General features: G+C 37.0%; 1 protein-coding gene across 2 annotated transcripts; it reads right to left on the bottom strand.

Moving 5' to 3' along the window:
* Window positions 1–16,643: 16,643 nt before the first annotated feature.
* On the bottom strand, window positions 16,644–21,208 carry LOC109210951 (protein GLC8-like). Of its 2 annotated transcripts, XM_019374435.1 has the most exons (5): window positions 21,013–21,207; window positions 20,066–20,121; window positions 19,222–19,340; window positions 17,843–18,016; window positions 16,644–17,416 (listed from the first exon to the last, which is right to left on the bottom strand). In XM_019374435.1, coding segments are annotated over exons 2-5 (525 nt in total). In that variant the 5' UTR covers window positions 20,068–20,121; window positions 21,013–21,207; the 3' UTR covers window positions 16,644–17,186. The 2 variants fall into 2 exon arrangements, with proteins under 2 accessions (XP_019229980.1, XP_019229981.1); XM_019374436.1 differs by lacking the exon at window positions 20,066–20,121 and having other exon boundaries at window positions 21,013–21,208.
* Between the last annotated feature and the right edge of the window lie 4,836 nt (window positions 21,209–26,044).

Genomic DNA, 26,044 nt, shown 5'->3' with positions numbered 1-26,044 from the left:
TGGAACCAGGTTCCACACACTGTTCCTTTCAAGTAGACGGAGCTCTTCTTGCATAGCTGCTTAGAACTAGGTTGAATACCAGAGTCCAAGGATGTGATTACATTTTGAAGGGATGTGAACTCTTTTGCTTCTAGTTGGATACTTGAACTTCAGAATTTGAAGGACCAAGTTCTTCTATATGTGAATCATCATTGACATCAACAAAATTATGACTTCACTATTTTGTTCTGCATCAGGAGTTCCTAATGCTGCATCTCCAACTCTTTCTTCAGCTTCAGTGGCAGTAATTAGGGTACCAGGTTCCTCTTGAGAAGTGGAAGAGGATGTGATATTGTCTTCACTTGCCTCCTTCATCTGACTCATCATATCAGCCTTGCCATTTGAAACATCAGATATTTCTCTTAGCACATGCATCACACACTTTGTGCTCCTTGAAATTTGAATTTGGCAGACCACGAACCAGGTCCTTCTTCTGGCAGCTCATATCACCAGCTTGTAGAGAATCAAAATTAGCAACGTAGATATTCTTGTATCTTTTGGTTACTAAGACCACTTCGCCAGTTACCATATTAGTAATTGTGCACACTTTAGACAAGAACTCTACTGTGTTCCCTTCACCACAGATTTGAGAGACTTTCCAACCTTTCTGACACAGAGAATGTACCCCTTCTTTCATTTCCAGAGGATACATTCGCTCCCTGCAGGGACTTCAGTGAAAGGAAATCATTTGTACTGTCAGTAATGAGCTTCGAGGAGTCGCTATCCATGCACCACTGTTGACTGCTCCCTTTTACTGTTCCCTGCACACTAAATCAATGATTAGACTTAGGAACCCAAGCCAGCTTGGGTCCCTTATAATGATAGAACGGGCGGATCAAACTTCTTTTTGCCCATGCAGGCAGCACATATTTTCTTTTCAGGGTACCATGTTCCTCATCATTACGCCTCTTTTCAATAAAAACTTTGTTTTTTGTAAAGACTGAATCTTAACTTTACAAGAGTCCTTGTAATGACCAGTTTGACCACAGTGAGTGCACAACCTATTATCAGCCACAATTACATACTTTCTATGGGGATTATAGGAGGTTTTAGCCTTTTGCAACCTTATGCCTTTCCTGTTTCTATCATTACTCCTGTACATAGACGTTATTACATCAGGGGACCGGGTCCATTTAAGTGACTTATCAAGATTATTATTAACCATTTTTAAATCCTCCTGAAGTTGTCTATTCTTTTCAAGCTCAGCAACAAGACTTGTTTTAACTTTCTCCCAAGCTCAAGTTGAGCCTCTCTAGCCACTTTCTCTCCCTCAGTGTTGTCCATCCATTTTTTGGTTTGCTTTTTCAACAAGTTATGTTCTCTAGTTACTTCTTCCACTTGTTACCTTAAATATTTAATGGAAACTACCATATCATCCCTTTCTTGCTCAGTAGCTGCAATTTTCTCTACTAGAGTATTATTTTCTTTGCTAAGGTTCTCTATGGTTTCCTTCAAGTCAACAACCACTACCATCAAATCATATCTAGATTATTTAGCATCTCCTCGCTCTACGATTAGGGCATCATTATCATTAACAAAACTATAATATGTATCAATTAAAATATTTGTTAATGGCATCAATTTCTTCGAAGAGTAGGACTTCAGATTTCTCTAAACATCCCTGAAATTTACCTCATCATTGTCATCCTCTTCATCCTCATCGGACTAAGCCACCAATGCAAACAATGAATCATATTCCTTTGCTTCATTTTGCACTGCCATCATGGAGTTGCTTCCTGCATCTGGTTCCTCTTCTGATTCACTGGAGCAGTCTCCCCATGCAGCAAGAGCTTGCTTCACAACATTGTCAGCTGCACTTTTTCGGCTGAATCGTTTGTTACGAACCGGGTTCCAGAAGTAGGCAATCTTTGATGAAGTGTCCAGGCTTTCCACACTTATGACAACAATCATTTCCTTTGAAATTCCTGCTGGAACTTCTTTTCTTTGGGATTCCACCATTTTTACGAACCGTCTTTTGAAATATTTGTGGTATATTGGTTGATTGTCTTTCCTCAAGGTTTAATGGAGCAGCCATGTAGAACTTTTCTAGGTGTTAACCTTTTAGAAAGAACCTGCTCTGATACAAATTGTTAGGAAACTAAGCGTCCACCAGACTGTATAGAGAACCAGGTTCTCTATGTGTTTCCACTGAGAATAAAACTGTGTAGCGATCTGATCCTAAATCAGTTCCCGCAGTGCTAACTATTGAACTAGTATGTAAATGAGACACAGGATAAGTTCCCACTGTATAGAAAACCAGGTTCTCTATAAGTTCCCACTGTAAGCAACAGACTGTAAAACCAACCAGTATAGGGAATCAGGTTCTCTAATTGTTCTCACAGTAGCTCGGCAGTAAGAAAAGAACACATAGGATTATTACGTGGAAAAATCCCAACTCAAGGGGACAAAAACCACGACCTACACTTGTAGGATTTCAACTTCACTAACTTGTAAACCCCTATTATAAGCCACTTTGAAATGACTCTATTACAAAGGAGTCAACTCAACTAACTTATGGCACTCTCACCACAAGCCACTTTGTGACTCTCTAGTTACAAAGACTTTGACTAACTTGTGATACTCTCACCATAAGCCACTTTGTAATAACTCTATTACAAAGACTTCAATCACTCTAACTTGTAATAACGCTATTACAAGCCACTTACTAACTCTCTAGTTACATAGACTTTAACTTATGACTAAACCTAGTCACAACATAAACTAGAGAGTTTACGGATTTTGGGTTTCCTAAAAACAGCTTCTAAAAGGCAAGATAGGAGTTACAATGAAGAACAAATAACAAAGACTCAACAAACCTAAGGACTTAAGATATGTTCAATCTTAGATCCAGTCCTTGAGGTTGAAGCAACTTTGTTCTTGGGAGAGGTTGTTGCAAGCACTTGAGAGAGTATTTTCGTTTTTGATTTTTCAAGTCTTGAACCTAAATCTTGTGCCTTGCATAAGGTTTATAATACAAAAGACATCACCTTAGTGATGTCAAATCTTGGTTAGTACATGCCTCTTCTCAATGGGAAGTGACTGTAGCACTGTCTGCTGCATTGTCTGCTGCAGTATTGCAGGTAGTCACTTTCTGCAGTTGCTTTCCATCTGTACAGTTGACCTATACTTCTGTCAGGGGAACACCAAGGGATCAGGTCTCTAATCTGGTTCCTCTAAATAAGCACACTTCCCAGATTATCTTGAGTCGATTAACTTGAATGATTGTACCAGGCATACTTCAGGTCCTTTATCTGGTACTCTCATGAAGTAAGTTGTTTTACCTTCCTTGATGGTATTTATACGTGTGTGACATCACTTACAATGATGTAAGCAAGGTAGGTATAAAGCCTTCCATAGAAAGTCGACTGCTGCATTATTCCTGTGCAGTAGCGTGTGCAGGCAGTAACTTTCCTACTGGAGAGTTGACTTCATACAGTCTCCTCGGGAACTGGTAGGGACCTGTTTCCTCAGTTGTTCCTTCCACTCTGAGAGTTGAGTTATATCCCACGTTGGATCTCAACCTGGAACTTTGTGATCTCAAGGTCTTGTAGATGTGTAACAGGTTCTTTATCTGGTTCTTGATGGTAAGTTTGTTACATCATCAAAACATAAAGTAAAGTACTTATGCCCAAGGTACTTGCATCCTATCAAATAGGTAGAACAATTCTGAGCCCTCGAGAGTGAATGAATTTTCGAAGTTGATCCCTCCATTGTTCCATGGTTATATAGTTGATTAAGATCCAATGTTTTGGCTGGAGGGTGTCAAGAAAGCCCTCCGAGTGATGAAGTCATTTGATGATGAAATTGTGGAGTTGGCTGCTTGCCAGCTTAGAGATATGGCTAGTGCTTGGTTTGAGATGTGGGAAGAGGAAAGAGATGAAGATGATGGTTCGCCTACTTGCGAAGAATATTAAGAGGCCTTCATGGCTAACTTTATCCCGGAAGAGGATAGGGAAGCTAAGGCTACAGAGTTCGAACAGCTCAAGCAACGGAATAAAAGTGTGCAAGAGTACTACATGGAATTCATAAGGTTAGCTAAGCATGCACCTCACATGGTTAAGACCAAAAAAGTAAAGATTCGCAGGTTCGTTGTCGGTTTGGCTTACCTCATTAAGGATACGACATCAGCTACAGTGGTAGAAATGACATCTTTCTCCTCTGTTATTGGATTTGCCAAGTACTTAGAAAAAAATAGACAATAAAGGAGAGAAGAAAAAGAACATAACAAGAAAGACCGGACAACGGGGAGGTTTAATGGTACATCCAGCGGAGGTGGAAGGGGTTCCTCTGATAAGGAGTCATTAGAACCAGCTCAGTCCAGTCATCAGTCAGGTGGTGGGTCTTCCTTCAGACATACTCAAAGTTATGGAAACTAGTCTCGCCAAAATCAGAATTTAAGGGCATCATCCTCACATAGCCAGAGTCATGCTGAGCAACATTCACACCAACAAGATCTTTGTGGAACATGTGAGTGGAAACATTCATGTCAGTGCAAGTTGGGTTTCAGGGTTGCTATCATTAAGGAGACATTGGTCATATAAAGGCCAACTGCCCAAAGTTGCAACGTAATTTCAGTGGTGATCAACTCATCCTTCTAGTTCCTCAGCTAATACAGTTGCACCACCTCAGGCTCATGGTTCTCATAATCAGACTGGGCATGGGGCAGGCAGAGGTGTAGATCGAATTACCTAGGGAGGGGGAAAACCCCGTTTGTTTGCTACACTTGATCGTCAGAGTGCAAAGGCATCTGCATAAGTTATTACAGGTATACTTCTAGTCTGCTCACATAACGCTTATGCCATAATGGATCCAGGTTCAAAGTTTTCATATGTGACTCCATACTTTGCAATTAACCTCGGGCTAGAACCGAAACAACTTAGTGAGCTATTCCTAGTATCTACTCTAGTTGGTGAGTCAGTGAAAGTCACAAGAGTATATAGAGGTTGTATAGTTTCAGTCCAAGGTTGCAGCACCGAGGCCGATCTCATAGAGTTAGGAAATGGTGGATTTCAATGTGATCATGGGTATAGATTGGTTGTATTCCTGCTATGCCATGTTAGATTGTCGTGCCAAGATAGTCAGGTTCCAATTTCAAAATGAAGAAGTCTTAGAGTGGAAGGGTAGTTCAGCGTCGCTTGTAGGTAAGTTTATTTCTTACCTTAAGGCACAACGAATGATCAGTAAGGGGTGTCTCGCCTATTTAGCTCACATCATTAATCCAGAATCAGAACCACCAGCTCTTCAGTCCGTGCCAGTTGTTAGAGAATTTCCAGAAGTTTTCCTAGATGACCATCCTGGACTTCCTCCTGAAAGAATCATAGACTTTGGCATCGATCTCATGCCAGGCACTCAACCCATATTTATACCTCCTTATAGGATCGCTCTAGCAGAACTTAATGAGTTGAGAGAACAGTTGAAAGACCTTCTTGACAAGGGCTTCATCAGGCCGAGTGTTTCACCGTGGGGTGCCCCGGTCCTGTTTGTCAAGAAGAAATATGGTTCCCTCAGAATGTGAGTCAACTATCAGGAGTTGAATAAGGTTACCATTAAGAACAAGTACCCACTGCCAAGAATTGATGATTTATTTGATCAACTTCAGGGTGCAAAGTACTTTTCAAATATAGAATTGAGGTCGGGGTACCACCAGTTAAGAATCAGAGAAGAGGATATATCTAAAACAGCCTTTAGAACTCGCTACGGGCACTATGAATTTCTATTAACGTCCTTCGGGTTGAAAAATGCTCCAGCTGCATTCATGGACCTCGTGAATAGAGTTTTCAACCCATTCCTTGATACCTTTATTATCGTGTTTATAGACGATATTTTGGTGTACTCTAAGAGCAAGGATGAGCATGTCGAACACCTTAGGATAGCCTTGGAGACCTTGAAAGAGAATGAGCTTTATGCCAAGTTTTCAAAATGTGAGTTCTGATTGTAGTCAATGGGATTATTAGGCCACATGGTATCTAGTGAAGGCATAAAAGTAGATCCTCATAAGACAGAAGCAGTCAAGAACTGGCCAAGGCCAACAACGCCAATCGAAATCAGGAGTTTCTTGGGATTAGCTGGCTACTATAGAAGGTTTGTAGAGGGATTTTCCTCACTTGAAGCTCCATTAACTAATTTGACTCAGAAAGCAGCTAAGTTCAAGTGGTCAGACCCTTGTGAGCAGATCTTTCAAGAGTTAAAAAAGAGGTTGACCACTGCACCGGTGTTAACCTTGCTGACAGGTTCGAGGGGATTCACAATGTATTGTGATGCCTCTAGAGTGGGTCTAGGTTGTGTTCTTATGCAAAATGGAAAAGTTATTGCTTATGCTTCCAGGCAGTTAAAGAATCATGAGAAGAACTACCCCACACACGACTTGGAGCTTGTAGGAGTGGTGTTTGCATTAAAGATATGGCGACACTACCTTTATGTGAGCATTCTGAAGTGTTTACAGATCACAAAAGCCTCCCGTACATTTCAAGCAAAAAGAATTAAATTTGAGACAAAGAAGGTGGCTCGAGCTATTGAAAGAGTATGACATCAATATCCTTTATCACCCGGGCAAAGCTAATGTGGTAGCAGATGCACTTAGTAGGAAGTCAATGGATGTCATGGCCCATCTTGCAGTACAAAGGTGATCTTTGGGTTGAGAAATTCAAAAACTGGCAAATAATGGAATTAGATTGGATGAGACCGAGGAAGGAGGTATAACTGCTTATGCCTTATCGCAATCCTCCCTTGTTGCGCATGTTAAGGCTAAGCAAGATGAAGATCTGTACTTAGTGAAGTTAAAAGAAGGAGTCAGAAACAAAGAAATCACTGCTTTCACTCTAGGAAGTGACGGAGTTCTGAAGTTGAATGATCGGTTATGTGTGCCTGATGTAGATGGTCTGAGAAATGCCATAATGGAAGAAGCTCACAGCTCGAGGTACTCTATCCCCCCAGGTGCTACAAAAATATATCTGGACTTGAAAGAGTTGTACTAGTAGAAAGGCATGAAGAAGCAAGTAGCAGATCATGTGGCTAGATGTTTGAATTGCCAGCAAGTCAAAGCCGAGCATCAGAGGCCCGGTGGCCTAGCTCAAGATATAGAGATACCACAATGGAAATGGGAGATGATTAATATGGATTTCATAGTAGGTCTACCTCGCACATACCGTAAGCATGATTCAATTTGGGTTATTGTAGACCGACTCACAAAGTCCGCTCATTTCTTACCCGTAAAGACGACAGATTCCGCATATCAGTATGCACAGTTGTACATCAAAGAAATAGTTTGGTTTCATGGCACTCCAGTTTCAATCATATATGATAGAGGCCCTCAATTCACAACGAATTTCTGGCAGGCATTTCAGAAAAGATTAGGTACCAAGGTCAATTTGAGCATCGCTTTCCATCCACAGACCGGTGTTCAGGCATAAAGGACCATTCAGACACTCGAAGATATGCTGCGAGCATGTGTTATAGATTTTGGAGGTAATTGGGATGATCACTTGCCACTTATAGATTTGCTTACAATAACAGCTATCAGTCCAGCATTGGTATGGCTCCTTATAAAGAGTTTTATGGGCGAAGATGTAGGTCTCTAGTGGGTTGGTTTGAACCATCAGAGGTGCCGTTGATTGGTCCAGAGTTTGTTTGCGAGGCCTTAGAGAAAGTTCAGCTAATCAGAGAAAGACTGAAAGCGGCTCAGAGTCGTCAAAAGTCCTATTCTAACAAGAGGCATCGTGAGTTAGAGTTCATGGTTGGTGACAAGGTGTTTTTGAGAGTCTCACCAATGAAAGAAGTTATGAGGTTTGGTAAGAAAGGGAAACTTAGTCCTAGATTTATCGGACCTTAAAAATTATAGAAAAGAAAGGAAACGTGGCTTATGAGCTACCGCTGCCCGTTAAGTTGCCCGCCGGTCATCCTGTCTTTCATGTGTCTATGCTTAGAAAGTACATTCATGATGAGTCGCGTATAATACCTGTCGATACCATAGAAATCAAAGAAGGCTTGACTTATGAAGAGGTACCTATAGAAATTCTCGATAGGCAAGTAAGAAAGTTGAGAACAAAAGATATAGCATCGGTAAAAGTTTTGTGGAGTAATCATGAGTCAAAAGAGGGTACGTGGGAGGTCGAGGAAGAAATATCCGTATTTATTTGAGGAAAAAGGTATGTGAACCTAGGTTTGGTTTGGCGTTTATATTTTATTTATTAAATACAAGTTAGCATGTGCTTATGTCCTTGCTAGATTATACTTAGTTGTTGAAGTAATTTATTTTCTATCAGGGTATATTTAGTTATTAATAATTTAGTATCATGCCAGAGTATATTTAATACATTAAAGTTAGTAACTTTTTGCAGAAGTGTTATGCTTTAGATTTTGGTTAGTTATTGTGGTACCTCCTTGACGGAGTGTGAGTAATTAGCCTATGAATTGTGTATGGTTCCTATGAATGGCATGTTATGGTATATTTAGTTGTTGTTGGCGTAGTTGCGGTATTGGTAACAGGGATATTTTTTTGGATAGTCCAATTTATAGGGAAGACTCTGCCGAAATTTTTAAAAATTTAGGGAGTAGACCAAAATTTTGAGTCCCTTGGGAAAGTGAATAGTGCTAAGAAATTTACGAAGTTCAAGGGCCTAAGGAATGTTTGTTATCATAAGAATAAGGCCCTAGAAATATTCGAGGACGAATGTTTTTAAGGAGGGAAGATTGTAACACTCCACAAATCTATAAAAGTTTCAAGACACGCTAAATATAGAATTTCATATTTTTTTAATCTTAAATTATACTTCTATTACGGATTTAAACTCTTGTGATTGACTTTTGAGTTACTTCTCTATTTATAAATAACTGGATATACAAATTAGGGAAATATTATTGATTATTAAAAGTGAGTATCATTAAATTCTTGTTAAGCCATCAAAAAAAGAAAGAAGCAAAGTAAGTCATTTAAGAATTTGGGCTCAAAGCCCATATAGTACTCCGTTCTAGTGACCAAAGCACAGGCATAAAGCCTTGGGCGAAAGTAAAAGCAACCAAAACACACAAAAACACAAAATTGAATAGTTACGAACAAAATTGAATAGAGAAAACGCACAGTAATTAGAAATAGAGGCAGCGAACAATTCACGCAGTCAACGGAAAATCTAGGGTTATTTACAAATTACTTATTCTTGAACTCAGGTATATAAAATTCCCTATTGTCAATTATCCTACAGTAGTAATAGATAACAATTGAATATTTAATTCCCTTCTTCCTCTATATCAACAGTAAGTTCCATGTTTCGGTGTGAAACTTTGAAATTAATTCAAATGCACTGGTTGTTATAGAATCAATTGTTTGAAGGGTATAAATTAGACTTGGGCCTACGTATTGGCTCAAGGAATTTTGATGTGAGTTGATATAACCCTTTACTAAAGTGGTTTAACTCACAAAAGCACGCATAAAAGGTATTTGATGAATTGCTTAAAAGAGTTTATATGTACTTAATTGGTGAGTACCTATTAACTTAGAATTGTTCTAGCTAAAGTTTAGATGATTTATTATGATATATGTGCATAAATTTTCAGATTTTTGTGTTATTCTTGTATGCCATTTTCATGTTGAAAATTCATGAAGGAGCAAGAATCTTTAGATATACTTTTGAATATTTATTTCATTCTTATGCCATGCTTTAAATTTAAGGATACCAGTATGAGTATGTATAGGATGTTTCAGAGAAGATTTAGACTTGAAAAGTCACAAGAAGAAATTTAGAAAGAAAGGATTTTTGGGAGTATCATCTATTCTGAGAAAGGGTCATCGTCCAGGCCGAGGGTCTTGATCAAGGCATTGACTTCCTAAACTACTTGTGCCAAAGTAGGGAGCACACGAGCCGAGGGTCTCGTTGCTGAGAATTTGCCAAGCCAAGCTAAGATATGGTACATGAGCGCTGAGAACCATGAAGCGAGTGGCACCTCGTGGATTGGTCCTATTCGATCAGGCTGGGATCGAACCAGTGCCGATCACATGGTGACTGAGACAAAATTAAGTCAGTATAGTTGAAACTCCCAAAGTATAAAGTGAAGTATTTTTTTTATGAAAGAAAAAGAAAAGATTTTCTTTTAGAATATTCATAAACTGCTATTATGCAATTATTTTAGAATTGTTCTTATAAGCTTTATGTTTTACATGCACTTAGGATCATTGCTCGTAATATATATGTTATTAAAGTTCGTCTTCTGTCCTTGAGACTCACTGAGTACAATGGATGGTACTGACGTTCTCTTTTGGAAACCTACGTTGGTCTGTAGTACAACATAGGAACCGGTTTTGCAGGCGAGCAGGCTACAGATTAGGACCTCCCTCACTTCCTGTCACGACCCAAAACCATAAGTCATGATGGAACCTAACTAAACGCGCTACGTAAGCCAACTAACAGGAAAAAAAAATACAACTCGACTGAGATTATAAGAGAAAAGAGAATAGATAACTGCGCATTTACAAATTTACCCAAGACCTGGTAGTACGAATCACGAGCTTCTAAGATTTGGAATTTCAAAACTGATACAAATAAATACACGTTCTCTTTGAAGGTTACATAAACAGATTAGCAATGACCTTAGCTATCAAGGACAAGTGGCAGCTATATCCAAACGCACGAACATCTTCCGAATCAGCACCCGACGTCACCAGCAGCTCCACTCCAAAATATGCACGCAATGTGCAGAAATGCAGTATCAGTACAACCGACCCCATGTACTGGTAAGTATTTTGTCTAACCTCGTCGAGGTAGTGACGAGGCTTAAGATACTATTTGTTATAACTTGTACATTAGACTAACAGTATAGGTAGTTAAAAACATAATAGACAAAAGTACTGTGTACAACTCTGTGAGACAATCAACAATTACTAGCAGGAACTACATTCAATCTTTCCTGGTATAAGAAGTGTATCCAAGATATCAGTCACATGGCACGGTAACACGCTTCATGCTTCTATCTCATCCTCATCATGTATAAATAAATTTATGTAACAATTTAATTAGCACGGCAACATCCTTCATGCGTTCAACTCATCCTTCCAAATGTACGTATAACAGAACCAACCATATGACAGAAACACAATAACAGGAATTACAAAGTAGGAAATATGCAAGTAACAACAATGGACAAGGATATACATGTGGGCAACAGTAAAGGATAAACAGAAAGCACGTGAGTAATAACAATAATTGGAAGGAAAGGAACATCAACTTTAATTAACTAGCATATTGGAGGCCTAAGTACGAATATAACAAATAAGACGGAATACATGATCTTTACAAGTTGACAAATAAGGGCATGAATGGCTAGCATGGTGGAAGGCTTATACTAAATTGCAACAGGATAGATACAACATGAATGTAATTTTAAAAGCAGGAAATAGGCATGGTATTTGCAAGATAAGCTAGTAAAAGACATGGACAGTGCAACAACAATTGAGATAGAGGTTAAGTACAAGACAATAACAACAAGTCACACAAAATATGTAAATATAACAATAACAGCTCAAGGTAAGGGCACAAACATATACACGAGAAACAGATATCACATCATAATGCATGTCCCTCATCCACACTTGCACGGAAACACCCTTCGTGCCATGACCTCACAATATTAAAAGCATAACAATATAAATGAAATGGCACGACATCACCATTTGTGTTTTACACTCCTCCTCATATGATAATGTATATAAAATGGCACGGCATCACCTTTCATGCTTTACACTCTTCCTCACATGATAATGTATATGAAATGGCACGGCATCACCCTTCGTGCTTTACACTCTTCCTTACCAAGCATATGATATCAATAAAATGACAAGGCAGGAAGTATAAATAACATCGAGGAGAGTGTTCAAACGAATATTCCAACAAATTGTCAATCACGGAATTTTCAAGCCAACAATGATTCAATAAGCTCTCAAGGGTCGTACAATTCAAGTACTTCCACAAAGCTCACAATTTATCAGCAACACAAGTATAGAATCCAGCATCTCAAAATATCGACCGTAGCAATGTAGTAGTGATTACGCATAGAGATGACCAAACTAGACACATCAATGTATTCTCAGAAACGTATCAAATTTGATCAAGTTATATTAGGCTAAGTCTTGATTACTAACATTTTATACCACGTTCTTAATATCGGTAAATCAAGTGAGGCATGAAGCAAGGAAGTTACGTACTTCTACAAGACACAATTATAGCACATCTACCCCCGAGCATGACTAACCCCGGCAGATACATATACGCTCGTCACCTCATATATGTATCACCCCGCATGTAGAAAACAATGACAAATAGGAGGAAAAATTCCCTCAACAAAGTTAGGCAAAACACTTACCTCGATTCGGCTAACTCATCACTCAACTTAGACTTGCCCTCTACAAATTCGCCTCCGCTCGACTCAATCTAGCCAATGACGACTAGAATGCATCACATAATGCAAGGGAAACAATTACAATTAATAAAGCTATAATTTTTATCCAATTTCTAAAAAATCAACAAAAGTCAAAACCCGGGCCCGCCCAGTCAAAACTCAGGTCCAAGGGTAGGTCTTGACTACCCATAGTCTCACGAGTCCAAATATGTGTTTTGTTCAAATCCAAGTCCTTTTCGACTCTCAAATCTCAAATTTTTATTTTTCAAAACTTTGACAAAATTCCCAATTTTTTCCAGAATTTGATGTTAAATCTTGTATAAAATCATGAAATATAGTTGGAAATTGATTAAAAATACATACCCCATGTTTTCGTATGAAAATCCCCTCTCAAAAATCGCCTTACCTCGAAGCTAGGGTTCAAAAATATGAAAATGAAGCAAAAACTCGAAATTCTCAACACTATTTGCGAACCCTGCAAATGCGAAAAACTCATCGCAATTGCGAACCTGGAGACTTCCCTGTTAAGGTCGCATTTGCGACCAAAAGTTCGCCAATGCGAAGCCCGTCTTTCGCAAATGCAGCAGCCTCATCGCAAATGCGAAAATTTCCCAGCCGTCCAAGCTTCGCAAATGCGATGGCCGCATTTGCGACCAGAACATCGCAAATGCGAAGAAACCAGAACCAGCAATCAACAATTAAGAAAAAACATTCCAAAACTCACCCGAGCCCTGAGGGCTCCAAACAAAATATGCACACAAGTATAAAATTCAACACGAACTCGCTTGCGCGTTCAAATCATCAAAATAACTTCTAAAACCATGAATCGGATGCCTAAACGCATGAAAATCAAACTAAACTTCAAGAACTTCTAGAATCGCAGCTGAGCGTCCGAACCATATCAAATCAACTCTGAATGGCGCCAAATTTTGCAGACAGGTTCTATATGACAAAATGAACTTACTCCAAGCTTCAAATCACGCATCATAACCTCGAAACGACGAATCACACCTCAAGTCAAAATCAATGAACTTTGAAACTTCAACTTCTACAACCGATACCGAAACCTATCAAAACATATCCGATTGACCTTAAATTTTGCACAAAAGTCACATTTATCATTACGGACATATTCCAACTTTCGAAATTGGAACCCGACCCCGATATCAAAAAGTCCACTCCCGGTCAAACTTCTTAAAAATCCAACTTTCGCCATTTCAAGACCAATTCAACTACAGACCTCCAAATTACAATCCAGACGCGCTCCTAAGTCCAAATTCACCCAACAGAGCTAACGGAACTGACGAAACTGCATTCCGAGGTCAAATGCTAAAAAGTCAAACCTGGTCAATTCTTTCAACTTAAAACTTAAATCTTGAGTTCATTCTTCCAAATATATTCCGGATAACTTGAAAACCAACGACGACGATTTACGCAAGTCATAATACATCATGCGGAGATACTCGATCCCTCAAAATACCGAGCGAAGTGCAGATACTCAAAATGACATGTCGGGTCATTACACTTCCAGTGCTATTGGTGAGCTCCGCTTTTGTTCGTGGAGTACTCCTTTGAGTCGTCATTATTTACCTATTTCTTTGTTTACTTAGAGAACTGGCCAGGAAATCTCATGTCCTGAGCAGTGCATCAGTTTATCAGTATGGCCATAGTCATAGTCGTTGGATTAGATTCAGATGTTTTTGATAATAACTTAGCGGTATTTCAGTGGTTACTACGAATAAAGGTTTGGAGTTGGTTTGTTTAGATATTTACATTAATTAAAAGTATTTGATTAAACTATTGCCTTGTTGCATATAAAGTTCGAAGTTATAATAGATTTGATAAGTGCAGATGGTTCGCTCGGTCATGTTTAGTGATCGGGTGCCGGTCACGGCTTGTTCAAAAAATGGGTTGTGACACAATTCCTCCACCCTATTTCATCTTCACCGTAGAAAATTTTAAGGAAAATTTTACACCAAAAACAACAAATTAAAGAAAAAAGTAATGTAAGTCCAAATTCATAATCAAGGAAATAATGGAGAGAAGATTCCAGTAGAATCTTTTTTTTAGCTTTGCTTGGAGAACAAATTTTCAGCGATAGAGGTCGCATAATGAGCTTTTCCGGCGAGGTCCATTAATGATCCGTGTGGGTTCTCTATTGGCTATTCTATGTTGTTTCATATTTGTATGAGTTTTATTAATGGAAAAATACCTTATCACCCTCCTAAACTTGTCACGAATTATTAGTTACAGCCTTAAACTATTCGTGGTCTTTATTACCCCCCTCAACAAGGCCTTTTGAGAGCCATTACCCCCCTAGACGCTGATGTGACAAATTGTATGGGTGCACTCGCCTGCCACGTAGATTTTTCTGTATATATGGCATTTTTTTAAAAATAAAATATATTTTTACCTTTCTAAGTATGTTACATTTTTATATAATTTTTTTCGAATGCAATTTATAATAAAACTTGGATAAAACTACATTATTTAGGCTAATTTTTTTATTTGGCTAAAAATAATAAAGTTTTAGTTAATCTTTTTTTGAATTTGACCTGAAAATAAAGATTTATACAATTCAAATAAATAGTCAATTCATCTAAACAATTATAAAAATACATAGTTTGAAATTAATTATTTTGGCTATAATTTTTTATATAGCTCTAAATTATGGTGCTTTAAAAATATACTTTTTACATATTTTACCTGAAAAGGTAAAAATACACAATTAAAATAAATAGTCATTGCATCAAAAGAAGAAATAAAAAGAGTAAACAATTACAAGAAACAACTTATTATTTCTAACATTCTTATTGCTCTAAAATTACTTATTGCAGAAATGCAAGGTAAGGCTGCATACGATAAACCCTTGTGGTCCGGTCCTTCCCCGGACCTCGTTGTGGTATATATATATATATATATATATATATATATATATATATATATATATGTTTATCTGGTAGTCTGGTCTAGCCTCGTCACTACTTCGCCGGGGTTAGGCTAGGCACTTACCAGCACATGGGGTCGGTTGTGCTGATGCTACACTNTATATATATATATATATATATATATATATATATATATATATATATATATTCATAATTTAGAGCTATATAAAAATTATAGCCAAAATAGTTAATTTCAAACTATGTATTTTTATAACTGCTTAGATGCCTTGACTATTTATTTCAATTGTATAAATCTTTATTTTCAGGTCAAATTCCAAAAAAGATTAACTAAAACTTTATTTTTTTTAGCCAAATAAAAAAATTTAGCCTAAATAATGTAGTTCTATCCAAGTTTTATTATAAATTGTATTCGAAAAAAATTATCTAAAAAAGTAACATACTTAAAAAGGTAAAAATATAATTTCTTTTTCAAAAAAATACCATATATACAGAAAAATTCACGTGGCAGACGAGTGCACCCACACAATTTGCCACATCAGCGTCCAGGGGTGCAATGGCTCTCAACAAACCTAGTTGAGGGAGGTAATTAAGACCACGAATAGTTTGAGGCTGTAACTAATAATCCTTGACAAGTTTAGAGGGGTGGTAAGGTATTTTGCCTTTATTAATTTGTTGGGTGGATTTAAGAAAAGGGGATGGGGGACACAAATGGGATGAAAGGGAGGGGAAAGGGGGAGGGGGGGGGAGACGTAGTGCTGGTTTTGATAAAAGTAAAGGACAAGGGTTTCTTTTTCTTCTTTAGATTATTTTCTTTTTTGTTAATTATGTGTCAATTTTTTATTACAATTTACACTTGTCGTTCTTTAATTGGCTCATTTAACACGTCATTGGTAAGTGTAGCTCACGCACATGGTCTTCTGCACTCGAGTGTTTACTTTATACACTGAATAATTACTTATCTAAATAGTAAATGGGTAAATTGAGGTGGCTTTTTGATCGTTGTGAACAACTTAAAGAGGCCATTTATGTATTTCGCCCAAAAAGAATAACAACTTTCTAAATCTGAAAATATTTTACTTAAACTTCTCGTTTAACCCTTAATATAAGTTTTATAACCACACAAATGTTACAAATTGTTTAAACCATAAGTTTCAAAGGTCTTATAGCCACATAAATATTATGGCATGTTTTGTGAAAACCTTAAACTATAGTATCAACTAAGCAATGAATCAACTTCCACAAAGCTAGCCAAACATTACACATGCTATGTACCGATAATGTAACAACGAGGAGCATTAATCTACAAGCTCGTTAAGCATGGAAAATGGCTCCGATATGTCGTATTTCAACAATTCTATAGTTTACAAAAGTATACACGCTAGTATGCATTCAAGCACTCTGCTTGTGGCTTCGAAGTATTCTGTTTCAACAACAATTATATGGTTTACAAATTATACAACCTTGTCTAATTTCAGGAAACTCAGCACAAGTAGAAAAGAAAAGGCCCAAAGCTGTCACAAACTTACTACTCTCATGACTCTGATTCCCAGATAACTGAGAGCAGATTCAGCAATCAAAAATGTCAACAATGACAACTATGAAACAACAGTATCACAGTCGAAAATCTTAGTTTGTGATTTCACAATATTTTCCAGCGGAAAGTTATGGCAGCCACCAAATGGAAGATGTTCATCCCATGCGTGAACTTGAAACCACCTATATACAACTTACAAGCAAAAGTGAACATATCAAAACCAAAACACTGGGTTGTAATAACAACCTTCTTGGAAATACGATGATATTAATAATGTACTTTTTCGGGGCGATCCATATTCAATTGGCTGGGACAGAGGACTATTTGGAAGCGTCTGTGCTTCCTTCCGCAATGTCAATGCCCTTAACAGCAGCCATCAATGACGGTGATGTATTACATCTCCCATCCCTTTCCTCAAGATTCCCAATCTCATCATCAGATGCTTCTTCAAGAGAGGAGCCCGTTCGATGCAGTTCTTTGATTTTTCTATATTCGTCATAGTGTGCTCGCCTGTGCTCCCTAAAGCTCTTGCTCCTTTCTGAACCAGAATCTGTTTGTAGAGAAAAAATAAAGACCAGGTAATAGTTGGTTGTGAGTACAGTGTACAAGACATCTAGCATAATTGAAGTCATTGATGCAACCTGACCCAGCCCCACTTATCCAAATAAACTAACAGAAAAAAATAGCAGAAGTCACTGATCCAAAAGAACTGAAAGTGCAAGCAGTTGATCACCAAAAAAAACTAGGCTTGATAGCAACAGAAACTGATTACAAAATATTATAGCATAATGTTTTACCACTGAAGCCCACGGGCAATGAGAAAACACACAAAAAGAGTGTCAAAAAAGATGGCTTTGACGATTTTATTTTTACATGAACATGCTATAGTTGTGGAATAGTATCTACTAGGAAGTTCTGTATAGTGAGAATAAGAAATATGAACCACAAGAGACATAAAGGACAGATAAAATTAGACCTTCGTCATCTTGGTCCATAATATCAGCCTCATCCTCCGAAGATGTCCAGCCAGACTGCCTGGATTTATTTCCACTGGAAGAAGCCATGTCATCCAATTCACTGGATATGACTTCTGAGTGTATTGCATCACCATTGGCCTCCTCAAAACTATCCCACAGAGAAGACAGAGATCCTACAGTATCATTGTAGTCAGAATAAAACTGGAAAAGCAATAAGAGCAATAATTATAGTTCTAGTCCTGTTATATTAACATGATTTTTACATTTAACCTTAAAATTATACACACTATAATATAACCCTATTTGACAATAAATACCAAGTTTCAAATCAAACCAATAGCAAAGAATGCCAAACTGATTTGAGAAAATAGCAAAAACTTACAATAATTTATTTGTACGTGAAATAAATTAGATACAAGTAAGAACCTCAAGCTTACATACTCTTTATGATATCATTTAAAAGAAAATCCATATGAGTAGAGAGAAAAAAAAAGGCACATAATGTCCCATATAATACCGAATTCAGTTAATAACATGAGGAGAAAAGCAAGGCATAATGTGGATTGGGCTTAAAGATCACATCTAGAGGGCTGAGTAAAAGCCTATAACCTAATATATCTCAGCACTAACATGTGGTCAAGACCACTATATATATATATATATATATATATATATATATATATATATATATATATATATATATATATAAGGCCACGTGCTTATCAAATTTTTCCTTAAATCAAGTGTCATCAATGTAATTTGAGAATTCAAAGGTAAAAACACTTCCTAGAAGACAACTGCTTAAGTCGAACACTTACCTTTTTGAAATTTTGAAGATCTCAGTTTACATAATATAATGTTGTAGACCAATAACCTAATATATCATCAAGCATTTAATGCCTCGTACTATAAAGAAAATCCAAGAGGTTCCAGGTGCCTATAAGCATCAACTGAGAAGCTTCTTATGCAATAGAAATATTGAAAAGAAAAACAAATCAACTTCAGCATTTGGAGTTAAAGAAATACTTATAAACTACCTCCAATCAGACTATCTACAAAAATCAAATCCACAACCAAGTAAAATTCCAGATCATCAACATGACTCAGACTCATTCAGAAGGGGTAAGCCACCAAGCAAAGAAGCTCATGCGATGTCAGTAATACTACTTCCAGACCATCCCTCAGTAGAAGCTAATTATTGAGGGCAAGTAAGAAAGGTTAGTAACTATAAATTAACTACATTTCATCTATTTCATTGTCATGTAAAAATTAGAATTTGCAACACATCACCATCATATTTGCTATGTTGATTCATAGCAAGAAAGTTCTATTATGAAGACTAGGCATGAGAAAACTAAGAGAAATTGCATGAACATACCATCATCATCATCGGTCATGCGGTGATATGGTGTCTTTGGTTCAGTTATTTTCTGCCTCACTGGTTTATTTGCCTCAATTTCTCCCAAATTTGCCTCATCCCATTGTACACGTGCCCCCCTGCACACCAATGAAAAAAATGTCAGAAGCACTTAAATAACATCACTAAAAATACTAATTGCACAAGCAAAACTCAAATAGGTTCAACTTCTTCTAAAAAGAGTAGGTCAAACAATTAGACCCCATTTTCCTTACCTTTTCAAGGATTTCTTTAACTATTTTTATAGGGAGAATATAATTAAATTCTTCGAGCTAGAGAGAATTTTATACAAAAAGTTACTCCTTCAAATTTCCAGATATAAAGGTAGGTCAAGGCAATTAACTTCTTTTTTGGAAGTTTTTCTAATACTAGGAGAATGGGGGAACGGGGTAGCGGAAAGGAAACAGTGAATATTGAACCAGCACCTACTGTGTTGGAAACTCCCACCGGAACCAATAAGTTATAAAGCTTGATGGTGGGCAAATAAATTTGAATTCAAACTTAGGGGGCTTCAGCAAAGAAATAATGATCCGCCTTGACCAAGTCGTCCTTTTAAGGACTGCAGTATTTTACAGGTGAAACTTGCTAAGAGAATATAATCTACCTTCCTAGTAAACACACATTTCGGTATTTGAGTTCTGAACAGCACATTAAGTCAACAGCAGGCTACTTATACTAAAAACACCATATTCCAACAGAATTTCCTTTCTTAATCTTGTCCATGAAACAAACATTAGCAACTGAATTTGACCTTTAGTAACACCAAGATCTAACTAAAATATAATCCATAAAGAATGAAGAGTACATTTTCCCCAGTATGATCAAATCTCAGTTCAGTTGTTGTAGTCTAAACCGATTATCCTGAAAAACGCAACATACAGTTGTCAGATAATATAAGCAAACCAAAACAGAAAAAAGACCGATTAAATTTGATGAGCATAAAAAGGATGTGCCAGGTATGCAGAGATTCTCAATGAAATCATTTTCAACGCGAAAATATTGTTACCCACCAAGTGAGGAAGTCAATGGTTACTTCATACCACTTGTTTTTGGCCAACACTTAGACATTATCGTCAACTATCAGAAATATCAATAAAACAATATTCTTAAACTCTAGCATTCAACTCGTACAATTACTTTCAGACCTAATCAGTGTTGTTAAAAGCTCGCTGAAAGAGCTCTTAAGCCTTGAAATAGGTGAACCTTAGGTTGTGCGCTTCGCCTGGCTTAATTAGGCTTTGGTATAGGCATCAAGGTACTAAGGCGTATGCACCTTCACCGATTCATTTTCTTGCATTACATCTCTATTTTTTAATTTTTCTTCAGTGGCGCTTTTCTTCGCTAAAGCCCACGCTTTAATCGAATGTTGCGCTTAAAGATCCAATAGCCTTTGGCGCTTTTTTGCACTTTTTGCTTTTGACTGCTATGGACTTAAGTCCTAACAAAACCATTGGAAAATGATCTAGATTTCTCAATGAAAAATATTTTCCACCAAAAAAGAACATTTTTGTTCATATCAAACACACCTAAGAATATGAATATTCCAGCTATTACAAACTGAGAACAGTGGTGGATCTGGAACAATTCAGAAGGTTCAACTGTGCCCATTAATATCAGCTCAACACATGTATAATAATAATATATTACACTTATTTTGAACCAATTGACTTTAAATCCTGGATTTTCCTAGAATGCCTATTAAGCCACAAAATACAAAAAGATCAAAAGATCTATAGAAAGAAAGAGATGAACCTAGACTGGGAATTGGCAGATCGCAATGTTGGGAGAAAGTTGACTGGTCGTCTGGTCGTCGTTCAATCCACTTTTGACAAAATGAACTCCGCCGTCATATATTGAAAAAATTGGCGGTGTTTGGGTCTGAATTTGGAAACCTTCAATTTGATGTCAACCGAACATGTAAAGGGACTGGACTAGAAAAGATTTGGGCTTGTTTGAAATCCATAGACCAGATGCCGAGAAAAAGACAAAAATGGTTCCTTATTCTTAGAGTAGGTTTAAAGTAGTCCTTTAACTATATTCTTAAGCAATTTCAGTCCTTTAAGTTTATCAATAATAACATTTTTTATTTTTGTCAAAGTATACAATAAAATACCCAACGTAATCCACAATTGGAGTTTGCGGAAGGTGGAATGCATGCAAGTCTTACCCCTACCATGTGTGAGGTAGAGAAGTTATTTCTAATAGACCTTTTAAAACAGTTTGAAAAATACAGGAGTAAAAAGATCTAAGACAAAAATACTTAAGAAAAAAAGTATTAACAACAAAAATAATAAAGATGACCAAAGTAAAAGAGATAACAGTAGTATGCGCGAACACCCATCTACAACAACAACAACAACAACAACTACCCAGTATAGTCCCACAAGGTGGGGTCTGGGGAGGGTAATACGTACACAGGCCTTACCCCTACCCGAAAAGGCATAGAGGTTGTTTCCGATCGACCTTTGGCTCAGGAAAAGGAAAAGGAAAACAAAAACAAAAAACAAAAAGCAAAAGAGCATTAGTGACTCCAGCAGAAATCACATAAATAATTATCTAAACATAAACCATAAATAAAATGGCATGCAAATATATCGACCAGTAACTACCATAAGGGGGCACAATACAATACACAGATCATCTATAGGGAGCCCTACCAACTCCACCCCCCTAACCCCCCCCCCCGACCCCGGGACCAGAAGTAAGAAAAATTCTAGACGCCCCTATCCTGCAATCCTGATACTAGACCTCCAGACTTTCCTATCCAGGGCTATGTCCTCGGAAATCCGCATTCTAGCCATGTCCTGCCTAATCACCTCTCCCCAATACCTCTTGGGCCTCCCTCTGCCTCGACTCGCGCCAACCACCGCCAGCCGCTCACAACTCCTCACCGGGGCATCGGGGCTTCTCCTCCGCGAATACCCATCTAAGCATCCTCATTTCCGCTACTTTCATCTCTTGAATGTGTGAGTTCTTAACTGACCAACACTCTGCCCCATACAACATATTGGTCTAACAATTATTCTATAAAAATTTCCTTTATCTTGGTGACACCTTCTTATCACATAGGACATCGAATGTGAGTCTCCATTTTATTCACCCTGCTCCAAAACAACGTGTGACAATATTGTCGATCTCCCCATTTCCTTGGATTATTTCGTCAAAGTATGTTAAATATTTATTAAATTGTTAAATTATTACTTATGTATTACAGAGAAATGGCATTACCTATCTCCTTCAATTATTGGTATTGATGAAATTCCATAGTACAATCAGGGGCGGATCCACCTTGAGAGGTAGAAGTAGTACGATACCCACACGCTTCGGCTAAAATTTTGAAAAGATATCTATGTGTCTAGTACAAAATATATATTTAAAGTAAGTGCCACCAGCAATACAAAAAAGAGAGTCGGGTGCCACTGCTATATCTCCGTCTCTATTGTTTTTTTTTTTTTCTTTTTCTGCTTCTTCTTTTCTTTTTTATATTTTTTTTGCAGTAACCTTCCTTTTCTTCTCTACATATATACTTCGGAAGCAATTTGTTTCAATAAGTCATTTTAATTGATTTTAGGTTATATATAGTATTTCTTTTTTTAAGATGACGCGACAATATTTTATGTATATTGGAGTATAAATAAGCAATATGACTCTGTTCTTTTAGAAAATTAAATGGCTTGAGTTGTAGAGATTTTTGAGTTGATTCTCATAGATTGAAAATTTGAAGCTTTTGCTTTGCAAAGACTTGCTATACAAACTTGGAATTTAAGATTAAAAAAATAAACTCAAAAATACGAAAGGTAAATTAATCTAGTTAAACAAACATTCGTAGTAGTTAAGCTATTTTTAAGCAAATTTTATAATTGGAGGTGCTTTAATTTCTTTTTGTGCACTTTTCTTTCATGATATAATTTAAATTTAAGCTTGAAAATAAAGTAACTAGACAAAATCGAACTTATTTGTTTATGTATGTGTATAAAAAGCTTAATCAACCTAATCGGAGTAATAAAAACCTTATCGAATCGATCCACCTTTTTTATTCAGTCTTTGTGGCTAGAGGTAGATATACCGTTAACATAAAGAATGACACTCATAAGCTCTAAATTCTGGATCCGCCTGTGTACAATACAGGAAAGTTGAAAGCAACATCAAAAATATGTGTTTGTGGCACCTAGTTCCTTATAATATTGTACGTGTTTGTCTGTTTGACAAACTCTTTCTCTAAGTAATTACCGTTACAAATCTCCTCTCAACATCAAGTCTTTTCTTTTTCTACTCCAACATGCATTTTTCTTTCTATGTTGGGGGGCTTATAAAACAAATTAGTCAATCAAAAAAAAAAAAGAAAGAAAGGCATCACTGGCGTTTTTAGGGAAAATCGTGTTGGACCACATGAAAACCCCACGTTAAAGAATTAAAAGGGGTGCTAAAAATGTCTTTAAGGAATAAATCAATGAGACAATTGGTCCAAAGCTGACATTTTATTGCCAATGAGAATTTTCATCATTCTTTTGCAATGCCGCTGACATATCTTGGTATAATATGTACCAAGATACTAAATTTTATTACTTACCTTTTTAGATTCGAGCTAGTTTGCACGAATATTTGCAATCTCCCCATCAATACACTTATCAAATAACTTTAATTTGCCACTATAAATTAAGCAAATGAGGAAAAAATCACTCCAACATTCTTTGTCTTCATTGAATTATGAATCATAATCTCACTTAATTTTCACTCATTTTGACTAATTGGTGACACCTCTAGTTGAGAAAACAGTGTATTTATTGTTATCAATACAGGGTGATTCACATTATTCTATAATTTCTTCTTTTATTTTATATCATCAATTAGGGTAGGGAGTTGAATATTTCAATTCTTCTTGGATCGGGAGAGAAGGATAAAAGAAGTGAAAAGCTAGACTTTGTATGTATTCAATAAAGAGAGAGAATCTTCACGGAGAATGTCAATGATGTTCTTTACAAAAATGTTCGATGTCTTTTTAGAACTATATCTCTTCCTATTTATCTGAGTACATGGGCCACAAAACCCTAAATAGTACGACGAAAAGTAATATTCACTGCCGTTATTGCGCGCCGAGGATGGATGCTCGTCCTCGTCCTCGTCCTCGTCCTCGTCTTCTATTAAGCCACCTGGACCTCAACAACAATTTGCCTTCTTCACATGACCTTGACCTTTTGGGGTCAGGTTGATACGTCATAACGTCGACACGTCACAGCCTTCAAAGGCTTTATCTTCGTTGACCAGGTCAAATGCATGACATGAAGTTTTTTCGCCCATTTTGATCCTGACTAGTGCACACGGCATCACAATCTATTATTAACCTACTAAATTTAATCCAATTAGAATTTGACTGTGCTAAACTTACTTTTGGGCATATTCATAAAACGATCTGCAGAAATATTTTGGCACCAAAGATAGAAGAAAGACTAACCGAAATATGATAGAAATATCAAAAATAAAGGAAGGGAATTAAAGAACTGGAAATAGGGCAAGAAATCAAGTAGTAATGGATCATAATAGCTGTTGATGTGCAACTCCAGTGGCTACAAGGCTTTATAAAGACAGTAAAAATGCTTCCATTTGAATCAAGAACGTTGTGAATGTTGATAATTATTGGTAATGTGTCAAAAGATTTTTACATGTGGCATTGGTTTAGAAGATTGTGTGACAAATGGCTCTACTAAGCCAAGTGGCTATGAATACCCACCATGTGGCACTTTGCATGAAGATATGTAGCCAAATGGCTAAGCCATAAACAAGTGGCAATCCTCTTTCATGCAATGAAATATTTGGCAATATAAGAAGCTTTCCTTAGGCCTATAAATAGCCATGATTAGGCCATCATTCTTCAATCATCAAACACCAAGAAAAGTTAATCATTAGCATAGAAGAAATTCTTCTATCTTCTTCCCCTCCTATACATCCCTCTCTTTCTAATTTCTTCTTTTAAAATATTTTGATTGGCATAAGATATTAGTTGCTCTTTCTCTTCCAAATTGCTGGATTTATTATTTAATTTTGTTGATTCCTGTATCCTCTATCTAAATAGAGATGGGCTTGTTTAATCCTGGAAAAACATTTCACATTGCTGAAATAGTTTCTTAGGACAGTGCCTAGCACGACTCAAGCCAGTTGGTGTATTTCCGCTCACAAATAATTTTATTACAGTATTATTATCGTTATTTTCGGTGTCATTTCCCTGCAACCTAAGAAACTATGGCAAGTACTACTACTACGGAAATTTTTTATGGTGCTACCAATTTTGGTGTTGTCTCTACTGCTACTGTTCCAGCTGTCCTGCCAGATATCCATGGTGTTGCAAATACGTTATTGCATCCACAGACACTAATGTCCAAACACAGGTATGTGAACAGACATGGTTACATATCCAATGCTAATATTAAAACCTTCAAGAAAAATGTACCTCAATGCAATAGTAGAGTTGGGATAAATGACAATCTCGCTAAGTCAAAATTAAATTTGACTAAAGCGAATAATATAATTATTGCGGTCATCTCCCAAATAAATAATGTGGCCAGTGTGAGAGACTGGGTGATAGACTCTGGTGCTACTAGGCACACTTGTGTGGACAAAAATAAATTTTTGTTTTACATACCCAAATTGAAGAAGGAGAAGAATTTATTTATCTTGGTGACTCAAGAACAGCTCGCGTTCTTGGGAAAGGAAATATTCTTCTCAAACTCACATCTGGTAAAACTCTAGCATTGAGTGATGTATTGCATGTTCCTAATATCCAAACTAA

Source organism: Nicotiana attenuata, unplaced genomic scaffold (genome assembly GCF_001879085.1).
Source record: "Nicotiana attenuata strain UT unplaced genomic scaffold, NIATTr2, whole genome shotgun sequence".
Classification (NCBI taxonomy): domain Eukaryota; kingdom Viridiplantae; phylum Streptophyta; class Magnoliopsida; order Solanales; family Solanaceae; genus Nicotiana; species Nicotiana attenuata.
The sequence above is the reverse complement of the archived record's forward strand: the minus strand, read 5'-3'. Positions and strand labels throughout refer to the sequence as shown.

What these genes read in the sequence shown, in the direction of transcription:
- LOC109210951 (XM_019374435.1), bottom strand. An exon ending in CATGACCGATGATGATGATG is followed by an intron (nt 18,017 to 19,221) that starts GTATGTTCATGC and finishes ATGATACTGTAG; the next exon opens with GATCTCTGTCTTCTCTGTGG. An exon ending in TATGGACCAAGATGACGAAG is followed by an intron (nt 17,417 to 17,842) that starts GTCTAATTTTAT and finishes CTCTACAAACAG; the next exon opens with ATTCTGGTTCAGAAAGGAGC.